Raw genomic sequence first — 12,239 nt, 5'->3', positions numbered from 1 at the left:
TGGTTGTATTTACATGTGTGTAGCGTTTGGAATGTTCAAATTGGATATCTTTTTGGATCAGACTATTTATTCATATTTTCTTACAGCAATCCCTGTATGTCACTTGATGCAGAGTTTATTCTTAGTCTTATTCTTTCTTTATATAAAGTTTCTTTTTAAGACTGTTGAGTTTTCTCTTCGTGTAGGCGAAGGACGAAGGGAGGGAATTCTTTGTGTTAGAATCTACGGAGGTAAGCTCTGCGAGCACCAGGGAATTGGTGGGAAGGGGAAGGAGAGAATCATTTCGTTCTTGTATTTGGGGTTTGCTCTTTGTGGAATAGAGAGGAGACATGCTTCTTGGTTTGTGTGTAAAGAGATCTGCAACAGTACTCCCAGGTTAGCCCAGAGAGGACAGTCGGTGGGAGGGAGAGGGGGAAGGGAAGTGGGTTATTTCCCTTTGTTGTGAAACTCAGAGTCTGAGTCTTGGGGTCCCTCCAGGGAAAGTTTGGGGGACCAGAGCGAGGCAGGCGCTGTAATTCCTGTCTGGTGGCAGCGAGATAAGATCCAAGGTAGTAATTAAGCTTGGAGGTTCATGCTAGGCACCCATATTTGTGGACGCTAAGGTCCAGATTTGGGAGTTAGGCTTATGATAGGCTCATTAACATGTTATCAGCCAGTAACTACCCAATATGCATATAGCAGGTATAAATCCTATTTCCAAATGGGAGTGACTGTACTTGCAAAACTGCAAGCTGTTTTTAACCGTCTGTCCCAGAATTGCAATGATTAAAGAAATACGGTCAGGTCAGCTTTGACCCCAACTTTAGGTTAAGCATATGCTTTTTATAAAAACTAAAAATATATCCATGCAACATCTAGATTGCAAACATCAAACCACTGTTCTATTACAAACTACAGAAGTGAGAATACAACTAGCCAGTTTAATTGTTCAAACATAAAGATATCAAAAAATAAGCAAGCAGCATAAACTGTAAGATATACATTTGTACTCCAAAACTTTCAGTTTCACCAAATTAAAATGTTATTCAGGAGGAAATCAAATAAGTATTATGGTATTTTGGATATGCTAAAAGAAATATTATGAAAATACTCAAGATAAAAAGAAAGCTACAAAATTCAGATCACACTATTTATGATCACAGTATAATTTACTAAGTGGTGGAGTTGCAACTATATCAGTTATGTGGGCGATAGGAGGTACATGCTAAGCTAAAAGACTCAAGATGCCTTTATTCTGATTTTAACCTGACAGCATCCTTTTAACGACTTCTACTTCATTTCAAATTATTCAGCATAAGAACTACCCATCCTCACATTTGTGAAGAGTTAGGGGCAAACTTCCATGTTTATAATTAATTCACGTACCAAATAATAGGAGAGAGTTATTAAAAGCAGTTATTTAAATAAGGGTTTGTTCCTTTACAACTCATCTTCTCTTTTAACCTAACTAAAGCTGAGTTTATGGCATTAAGCTCAATTTAGGGCAAAAAATTTATGTCAATTTGATTTTGGACTGTATGTCTCGGTAAAGTAGAACTAAGATGGGCTGACAAGGAGAAAAGCTTCTTTAAAACACATCTAACTAAGGGAATTATTTTTAAAAAGAGTAAGCTAATATTGTTTCCTTCTCTCTCAAACTGAGCCTTTGTGAGAATTCCTCTGTTACTGGAGGAAAAAAAACTTGCCAAGCCAATAGCTCAGAATATATACTAACAGAATCGTAAATCTGCCTTATTTACTTACAGCAATGTCTTGTAAGAACACACTCACAGATCAATGAATTTAAAGGGCCCGAAATACGTATGACATCTATTATAGATTTATACAGCTGTCTTTAACACCTCTAACACATTAGAACTACCATATGGAGTAAGAACTTTTATTGTATAATTAGTCAGTACTTGGAACACTGAGTTTTTTCGGCTATACAAAGGAAAAGACAATGTACAAAGGATCGTAGTCTGAGTAAATCTCAGAATCTGCAATCTAATATATGCATTATAATCTGCATAAGAAAACTGTGGATAAATATTAAGATTGAAAGCTATGTTTTCAGGTTTTACCTGCCATTTGTTAAACCCAAACCTAAATGTAAACTCGGTACCACAATGTAATTAAAAAAAACTATTCATTCATAAAAAAGAGAATGGCTAGTGGTGTCACCTACTACAGGACAGGCCCAACAAAGAAAACAACAGAACGCCACTAGCTGTCACCTTCAGCCCCCAACTAAAACCTCTCCAGTGCCTCAAAGATCTACAACCTATCCAAAGACAGTGTTGAACTTAATATGCAAATTAGAAACAATTAACTTTTTTCTCCTGCTGATGATAGCTCATCTCAATTGATTGGCCTCTTACAGTTGGTACGGCTACGTCCACCTTTTCATGTTCTCTGTATGTATAAATATCTTCTTGCTGTATGTTCCATTCTATGCATTCGATGAAGTGGGCTGTAGCCCACGAAAGCTTATGCTCAAATAAATTTGTTAGTCTCTTAGGTGCCACAAGTACTCCTGTTCTTTTTGTGGATACAGACTAACACGGCCGCTACTCCGAAACTTTTCATTCATAGACACCTCAAATATTATGATAGTCAGAGCCATAAGCTGTGCCATGGAGAGGAAAAGAGATCATTTAGGTTCTTAATGTCTAACCAGACAAACCCATCTCTCTTCTTCCACTTCCGCAAAAATCCTAAACCATAAAGTGGTGTGTGTCTTCCATATAAATGTTTATAATCAGAGACCCATTTACAATCCAAAAGCCATTTAGATTTTACTTCATTTGTTTGATTCCCTTCTATGTGCGTGCCACAATGCTAAATTCTAGATTAAAATAAAATACTTAATTCTTAAGAAGTTTCTAGTTTAAAAATAAATCACTCTCAATACTCCATGCTTCTTTGGCCACATTGACACAGGATGCTACAACTGTGATAAAAAATAGTTTAGGACACTGCTACAATCAAAATAGCTTACATCCACACATATTATACTTCCAAGAGATGTCTGAAACATTCTGTTACACACCTGCTTAAGATATGATTTTGACAACAGTTTATTCTGAAATGGCAGCTAACATTTCTCCCTAGTATGGACCAGAAAAAGAGACTTGTGTCAAATGAATAAGTTAGCTTGATATCTAAACTTTTTTCCCTCTGCAGCTGGCAGTTCCATAAATGCAGTCCCCAAGTATTAAAAACGAAATGTTAAAAAAGTATAATTTCAGACTAAGTTTCTGAACAACCATACTGAAAATAAAGACATTAGCACTTAACCAAATTCAGTCTTCCATACCAGAACTAAGGCACCATAAGAGGGAACCTGGCATTGTTTCTGTCTAGGTGTTTATGTCCTGCTCACCTCTATGGTATCAAAATGCTTGGGTGAGCCAGACTAACCTCACTGATACAGTGATCCCATATGCGTATGTACAGAGCCAAGCTACTGCCAGTGCTCAATAAATAATAATCCAAGCATACTCTTTCACCTCACCCCTTGCCCTCTCTAGCAACAGTGTATTATAAAACTCCTACCACACCCATCTGTGATGTCACTAGCATTACACAACCTGTCCCCCTCCATGCCCCTCTGCTTATGCAACTAGATCTGGCCTGCTGGGAAATGTCTCAGTGACACACTTGAAAGGCTGGGAAAACAGCTCTCTCTTTGGAAACAAGGCAAATACAGCAACCGTGATTCTAAGATACCCTGTCACCGTCCAACGTCTACGTCGGAGGCAAGGAAAAAACTGATTGGGAAAAGGTTTGCAGTAGAGGAGCTGTGCGCCCCACTCCACACGTACCCCTCACGTGTATCTGCTCACCAGACAGCCCTCTTGCAGCCCCACAATCGGTTCTCTCGCTGCTCGTTCCCGTAGTAAGTTAGTGACATTAGAAAAAACAACTCCTGGAGCTCTAGCAAACTTCAGACTTGTTTCAAAGGGCCTACCCCTGCCAGCTTTCCCTCGTGATTTCGGCCGCTTACTTCATCCTGGCTTCGATTCCTTCCCGACTGAGCTGTAAAGGGCACGGAGGAGATGAAGTGACAGGAGCCAAAGACATCCAGCTCCCAGCGGCACACTCGAGGAGCCAAGTCCCGGCCGAAGCGGGTCCCCTCACCCTGCCCCCCCGGGTGCAGACCGGGGGGGGGGGGTGCCAGGACCCAGCGCGCAGGCTGAGTCGGCCTACCCCGCTGCCCATTACCTGCTCGCAAGGCCTGGCTGGCGGCACTCAGGCTCTCTCGGAAGCACCCCTGACTCAGCAGCTCCCCCAGCCGGTTGCCGGTCCGCGCCCTCTCACACTCGGCCGGGAACCACTTCTCCGCCAACTGGTTGAGGACGACGCTGGTCCGGAGCTGGGCGGCGCAGCCACCCCCGTCCGGCGGCAGCAGCAGGTCCCGGCACAGGCGGCAGCGGGAGCGCAGCTCCCTCCGGAGGCAGCGGCGGCAGTAGCTGTGCCCGCACGGAGCGGTCACTGGCTCGGCCAGGAAGCCCCGGCAGCCGCAGCAGGTCAGCGGCCCTGCGGCCGCGCCGCCTCCCTCCTCCTGGGCCCCCTGGGCCCGGCTCCAGTCCAGCCCCTGTCGGAGGCGGTAGTTCAGCACCAGACAGTCCACAAGGGTCTCGAGGCGGCGGGGTCCCGCGGGCAGCCCGAGACGCAGCGCCGCCGAGTAAGTCTCCAGCGCTTCCTTCAGGTGGTTCCCCGCGGCCAGCAGTTCCCCGCGCCGCAGCAGCCGCTCCTGCTCCCCTTCGGGCTCCCCGCGGAGCCACCCGCTGTCCCTTGGCTCCGGGGACCCCTCCGAGCTCACAACCACCGACGACGACGCCGCCATCCTGCGACGAGCCCACACCCTGCTCCCCGGTCGCCGTCCGGATCCCAGAGGGGGGTGTGGCGCTCCTCGCGGCGCGGCGGTAGCCGGGCTCTGCTCTGCGCAGGGCCCCGAGGCACTCGCAACGGTGGGGAGTTGGGGGCGTAGACACTTAAGCGGGTGACAGGCGCAACATCCGCGCGCCCTATAGCAGCAGCTTCACGGAGCGGCCGTTAAACCTTAACCCCCTTTCAAACATCACCGCAGACCCGCCGCTGGATTACATAAAAAGCTGCATCATCTGACCACAACGTGCACTCGCCATTGGCTGAGAGGCACGGCGTGGGGGAGGGGGCGGAGGCGATTACAAAACATAGCTCAGCGAGGAGAGGGCGGGGCCTAGAGGCGCCGAGGGAGGAGCCCGCCGGGGTGGTGGGCAGGGCGTAGGGAAATGGGCGGAGACTCGGTGCCAGTGAGGCGCTTGGCGTTAGGGAGGTCGCGCAGGTCAGCGCGGCTGGAGGGGTTCTCGGGGGAGCTAGTGGGCTTGAGACCTAGTGCCCAAGATGCTCCAGCAAACAGGCAGGTGGAGAAGAAACAGCCCAGTGGTGCTAAAAATGCCTGAACCTCTGTGCTCCATAGCGCCCCTATTATGCAGAACCTGCTCCCTGCCCACCAGCTAAATACACACATGTACTTTTCTCAAATAGCTTTAAACAGTGCCTTTGCCTGACTCTGGCTCTCATGGGAGCAAGATGCTTCTTCCAGCTTGTGCTGAGTGATCTGTCGGTGCCAAACTGCCCGGGACAGCACTCAATGAGGCATTGTAACCTGCAGCATTTCAGCTGGGATTGAAGGCAACTTATTGTTTATGTTACTATAAAGCCTAGGAGCCCATCTCAGGAGCCAGGATCCCGCTGTGCTAGACCCTATCCTGTTACGGATCTGGGTGAAATTAGAGGGTGAGTTAACACCACATTGAGATTGAAGTATCAGAGGGGTAGCTGTGTTAGTCTGGATCTGTAAAAGTAGCAAAGAGTCCTCTGGCACCTTATAGACTAACAGACATATTGAAGCCTGAGCTCAATTGAGATTGAAGGTTCACACAATGAACATAACTGTAAGCATAAGCCCCCTTCTCAGATGAAAGGTGTGTGCAGGAAATTTTGGTGGAGTAGCACTTTGGGTAGGTGTTGGGGGGAAGGAATGGACAGGTAAGAACAGAGAGAGAAGGAGGAAAGCCAAGCTGTAGTCGATGACTCTAGAAAAAGCCAGAGTGCGTGTGTTCGGGTCTGGTAGCTGAAGAGGCTTGGGGCTATAAGCTAAATAATTGCTCCTTTGTGCCCCCTGCATTGGGAAAAGCAGGATTCTGTGCATTCTTTGTAAATAAACCCAGTTGCATCAAAAAATACTAGACTCCTGCAATGTCTACTTCTAAATAAGCATCATTGGGACTCTCAACTTTGAGTTGCTGCTCACCTCAAAGAGGGACAACAACTGTGTTAGAGGTGGGATCTAGTTTCTAGGGAGAGAGAGAGCGAGCTGTTAAACCAAGATAGAACAAATAATGGAGGTGCTTGCAGGAATCAAAAACGGGCATCAGGATGTAAAACAAGACTTAACACAGGAGCTGGACCCTTCACAAAAGAATTTAAGATCTGGAAGTTTCACAAAAGTAACTAAAGCAGCATCTGTAGGTTTCCCAGTTCAAATAATGCAAAATCCCCATATCTTTGAGGGGAAAAAAGCTCCCTGGGAGACTTATTGGCTCAATTCAACTAAAATGAATGGGTGGTAAATGGGACAGAAAGGAAGGTTTCAAGCAGCCAGGTTAGGGGTCCCAGCTCTTTCCATCCTGCAGAACTTACCCCCAGAAAAGAGACTGCTTATCCAGACCTGATACAGACCCTTAACATGCAGTTTTGAGCTAGCCTGGCTGAGTTAAGAGCGAGAAGGAGAGGCATTTGATAATGGACCAATTTATAGATGCACAGCTGGAGTTGGACTTGCAGATCAAGATCAGCAAAAGGAGACGAGAGACCACAGAACTTTAATATTTCCTTGCAGTAGTTCGTCAAAAGAGGAAGCAACCACTAGTGAGGAAGATGGAAACTGATCAGCATGAGCCCTGGAAGTACAGCTCTGTGTCCAATATGTATGATAAAAAGTGGATTCTAATCTGGTTCATGATCTTACTGAACAATTCAAACAGATACATTTAGTTTGTAAAAAATAATAAATAAAAAATTGCTTTTTTGCATTATTGCCAAACAATTCAGTTAAGTGCTGGTACTATGACAAGAGTAGCCACAAAGAAAGATTGCTATAAATTGAAGGCAGGCCAAAACAGTTGAAAGTGTCTAGCAAAAGCTTCTGTCCCAAATCTGGAAAATGGGGAACACCAAACTGAAGAGGCAAAGCTTAATGGAGGTACAAGTATGAGACCCAAAGCTTTTGTTTAGATCTGGGCAGTTAAATAATAACAGATTCTATTATACAATCAATAGCCAAACACCGATTATGTGTATGGGAATAGTTGACACAGTCTCAGATGTAAGTTATTAGACCAGATGTCATAAATATAAAGGGAAGGGTAACAACCTTGTACAGTACTATAAAATCCCTCCTGGCCAGAGACACAAAATCTGTTACCTGTAAAGGGTTAAGAAGCTCAGGTACCCTAGCTGGCACCTGACCAAAAGGACCAATAAGGGGACAAGATACTTTCAAATCTTGGGGGAAGAGGGAAGGCTTTGTTTTGTCTGTTTTGGGTGCTTGCTGGAGACAGATCAAGAAAGCAAGCAGTCCAACTCCATTAGAATTAGTAAGTACTAGCAAGGGAATGCGTTAGCTTACTTTTATTTTGGCTTGTGATTTTCTCTGTGCTGAGAGGGAGGTGTATTCCTGGTTTTCTTTTTGTAACTTTAAAGTTTTGCCCAGAGGGAAATCCTCTGTGTTTTGAATCTGATTGCCCTGTGAGATTATCTTCCATTCTAATTTTAAAGAGCTGCTTCTTTTACCCTCTTTCTAATAAAGTTCTGTTTTTTTAAAGAATCAGATTTTTTGTGTGTGTTCTAAAAAACCCAAGGTTGGTCTGTGCTCATCTTGTTTATTCTCAAGCATCGCCAAGAAAGGTGGTGTAGGGCTTGGAGAGATATTCGGGGGCAGTAGGAACTCCAAGTGGTCCTTTTCCTGAGTTTTGTCTAATCACTTGGTGGTGGCAGCATTACCTAATCCAAGGTACAAGGGAGAATTTGTGCCTTGGAGAGTTTTTAACCTAAGCTGGTAGAATAAGCTTGGAGGTCTTTCATGCAGGTCCCCATGTCTGTACCCTAGAGTTCAGAGTGGGGAGGGAACCCTGACACCGGACATGCTAAAAAGGCTAAGGAATAGGGGATCCAAAGTGAACTGCCTAATTAGTCTCAAGTGGACATTGACTGGACCAAGAGTATCTATTCAAAAACTGGAAAAATTCAATCTGAAGACTGGACCTATAAAATTTGAGCAAGAAGTTTTGTGTGGCTGAAAGAATGAATGAGCTAATTGGCTTGGATTTCACTATGCTTAGTAACTGTGTAGTCAATTCCAGGAAAGGTGTCATACAAATTTAGTCTGTGAAATTCCTTTTAAAATATGGCTGTGACATTCCCCAGCATTCAATCAAGAGTGCTGAACAGCTGTACCCCCTTAATTCTCTACCCTGGGATACCACTTACACTGCTTTGCTGCTGAACAGCCACCTCTCCAGGTTCTTCTCTCACACAGCCCCTGGCATGTAATTTGCTCCCAGCCACACAATATTGAGTGCTACTAGCTAGCCACTCATAAATTACTTATAGGGTGACACCCACATGTTCTTAGTCCTAGCTGTGGCAAATTGCCGGTATTGTTCTCTGGGTCTCGCGCTTTCTCTTCTCTGAGGTAGGTTCAGGGCGATATTGCTTGCCTCTGAACCAGTTCTTAATCACTCCCCTAGTGTCCTTGGAGGAGGGGAGTGGAGAGGGAGGGACCTGGGCCCGCCCTCTACTCCAGGTCCCAACCCAGGGGCCCTGGGGTTGTGGTGAACCACTTGACTAGCGGTTTCTTCCCCTGGGTTACTTCCCTCTCATACCCGTCAGCTTGTGAAGGGCTTCTCGCCTCTCTTCTATACAAGCCTGGTGCCCCTTACCTAGGGTTTCTGTTGGGCTTCCCAATCCACCGCAGCACTCCTCCAAACCTTCTATTTCTCTCTGGACAAACTCTTCTCTTCTGCAATCTGCACTCTGCTCCAATCCAACCTTTCTCCTTCAACTACCACCCCCTGTCTGACTGAAGCAGGGGTTTATATCCCATGACTGGAGTCAGGTGCTCTAACTGGAGTCAGGTGCTCTAATTGGCCACAGCTGTTTTAGTTAATCTAAAGCAAACCTTCCTCCCTTGGCAGGGAATAAGGCCCCCTGCTAACACCCTTATGCTGCCCTCTGGCCATGCTGTATCACATAGCCTTGACCCCAGAAATGTGCATATAATATTGCACAGTATCCCCCAGACAGTATAAGCTCACAGTCTGTCATTTTAACAAAAGAAAATAATAATGCACCAACTTTGTTATCTCAAATGGAGTTTCCCACATACTTTAATCTAAATACACACTGGTTAAGATAAAACAATAAAATAAGTTTATTAACTACAGAAAGGCAGATTTTAAATGATTACAAGTGATAATACATAAAAGTCAAGATTAGTTACAAAATAAAATAAAAAGATAACACAAGATAATTCCTAAACTTTAACAAGCTAATAGGATTTAAAGCAAGTATCTTTCTCAAGCTGGATTTCCTTTCAGCCAGGGACCTTTCCTCCAGTTCAGAGTCCTTTAAGTGTTTGTTGATGTCATGAGCAGAGATATGGTAGAAGGAGAGGTGAGGTGGAGGCCAGTTTTGCATACTTACACTCCTATTTGAGGCTTACCTCCCACTGGGGAATGGAAAGTCTCTTGTGTATGTGAGGTCTGAACAGTCTCTGAAATGAAATCTAAAATTCTTATTTACACCATCCCAGTGCTGAAGAATGGCTGCTTAAGCTGCTCACAGCTAAGGCTAAGTTTTTGTCACGAATATTTTTAGTAAAAGTCATTGACAGGTCACAGGCAGTAAACAAAAATTAATGGAAGCCTGTGATCTGTCTCTGACTTTCACTAAAAATTTCCTGGCAAAAGGGGTAAGAGGGCTCAGCACCCACTGCTGCTGGGGTTACTGGCTCCCCCACTGCTGCGTTGTGTGGGAGCTGTGGGGTCCCCCTGCCTTTGGGGCTGGACTGCTGCGGGGTCCACCGGCTGCGGGGAGTCACTGCTGCCCACTATGGCTGGGCAGCTATGGGGTGGGGGGCCTGCCACAGTTGGTTAGCTGCAGGGGGTTCCCCCAATATCCATCAGAGTTGGGCAGTAGTGGGGTCCTGCCAGCCACTTGCCGCAGCTGAGCAGTTGTGGGGCCCTGCCGATTGCCTGTGGCAGCTGGGCAGTTGTGGGAAGCCACCGCTGCCTGCTGTGGCTAGGCAGCTGCAGGGTCTGCCTGCCCCCTGTCCTCTGCTGTGGCTGGGCAGCTGTGAGGTCTCCCCATAAGAGTGGGGGCTGGGAATTGTGGTGGGAGCTCCAGCCCCAGGGCAGAAAATGTCACTGAAGTCAATGGAAGTCATGGATTCCATGACTTCCATGACACAATCGTAGCCTTACTCATTGCTCTTTAACACCTGACTGGGGTGCTAGTGAGCTTTTGTCTCTGAGAAACTGGTTTGGAGCTGTTTGTCTGAACCTTGGAGCATGTTATAACAATGATACATAGTAGAATCTAATAAATTCTCATACAATGTTGATGCCCACATTTTACCAGGACAACAATATTCAGTAGATTATGTGTTTTCAAATGATATCTTACAAGGCATACTTTGCACACAATGTATCATAGTCTTGTAAAAGTGGTGACCATAATAGTATTGATCTTCACAATGGTCTATATGAGACAAATGGTGTGTAGGCAATTGACTTGCAATGAGCAAGTTATCCTGCTCCAAGGGGCAGAAACCATTATAAAAGCTATATGTTGTGGTAGCTTTCCAGCAAGGGAAAAATGAGGAGTGGCTGAAATCTGTTTTGAGATCCAGTTTCTTGACGGAATTTTATCTACTAAAGTTCTAGGGATCTAAAACAAGAACTGATCCCAGTTCGTTTGCTGGATGTTTCTGACAAACAACAAATAGTAAAAAAGGGAACTGCTATTGCAAAATGTGAGCCGATACATCTCATAAACACTGATATAGAAGAAAACTACAAAGGGGAAGGTGAATGTGCAGAGCTCCTATTGGACCTGTTCTAGGGCAGTGTTGTACATTTAAATGGGGAACAGCAGAACAGGCTAAGAGACTTTCTGGTTAAGAATCAGGAGTAGTTCTCCTGATCTAACAAAGCTTATAGATTGTACTGCACTGGCACAGTACAAGATTGGTACAAGGGAGACCAACCCATTAAACAGCTAACTCTCTGGTTGCCAGTAGCAAAAAGGGAAGAAACACTACAGGTCATCGAGGAAGTGTATGAGGAAGACATAAGTGAGCCTTCAACTAGCCGTTGGACCTTTCCTGTAGTTCTAGTGAAGTGAAAAGATGGCAGCACCAGATTTTGTGTGGACTGTAGAAAATTAAATCATAGAATCATAGAATTAGAAGGGACTGCAAGGATCATCTAGTCTAACCCCCTGCCAAGGGGCAGGATTTGTTGTGTCTAAACCATCCAAGACAGGTGGCTATCCAGATGCCTTTTGAGAACCTCCAGTGAAGGATGCTAAAAAATTCTTAACCATGATCACAGATAGATGATGCCTTGGATGGCGTAGCAGATTCAGTCTCATTTTCCACACTTGATCTTAAAAAAGGGTATTGGCAAGTGGAAGTGAAAACCAAAAAGTGGAGAAAAAAACCCTGCTTTCACAATAGGACAAGGTTTGTGGCAATTTAAAGTGGTGTCTTTTGACTTGTGCAATGCGCTAGTCACACTGAGAGGCTAATGGAGAGTGTATTATGTGGCATTCACCCCTCAGCCTGTCTGTTACTCCTAGATGGTTGCTATCCTGGTGCATGCTAAAACATTTAAGCAGGAACTAGAACTTTTATAAGTGGTCTGTGATACGCTGAAAGCGGCCAATTTGAAACTGAACCTAAAAAATTGTAAATTGTTCCAAAACAGATAATCTGCCTTTGAAACACAATTAGTGAGATGGGAGTTTTCACTGAGAACAAACTGAGGCTGTGCAGAGCTGTCCAACTTCCCAGATGTGCAGAGTTTTACAGGGCCCTACTTCTATTACAGAAGGTTCATTTCTGGGTTTGCCAACACTACAAAACATTTGCACAGGTTGGGTGAGAAAGCAAAAGCATTTTAGTGGTCAGCAGATTACTGCTTTGG

At 45.1% G+C, this 12,239-nt stretch overlaps 1 protein-coding gene across 1 annotated transcript in view; it reads right to left on the bottom strand.

The window, feature by feature from the left end:
• LONRF1 (LON peptidase N-terminal domain and ring finger 1) overlaps nt 1-9,372 on the bottom strand; it is a 43,845-nt gene extending 34,473 nt beyond the window's left edge. Inside the window, exons 1-2 of the mRNA XM_032796837.2 lie at nt 9,283-9,372; nt 4,207-8,667 (exon numbers count right to left, since the gene is read on the bottom strand). Of these exons, the coding sequence (XP_032652728.1) occupies nt 4,207-4,831 (625 nt within the window). The 5' untranslated portion in view covers nt 4,832-8,667; nt 9,283-9,372. The remainder of the gene's footprint in view (nt 1-4,206; nt 8,668-9,282) is intronic.
• Between the last annotated feature and the right edge of the window lie 2,867 nt (nt 9,373-12,239).

This window comes from Chelonoidis abingdonii, chromosome 5 (genome assembly GCF_003597395.2).
Source record: "Chelonoidis abingdonii isolate Lonesome George chromosome 5, CheloAbing_2.0, whole genome shotgun sequence".
NCBI classification, from domain to species: domain Eukaryota; kingdom Metazoa; phylum Chordata; order Testudines; family Testudinidae; genus Chelonoidis; species Chelonoidis abingdonii.
The sequence above is the reverse complement of the archived record's forward strand: the minus strand, read 5'-3'. Positions and strand labels throughout refer to the sequence as shown.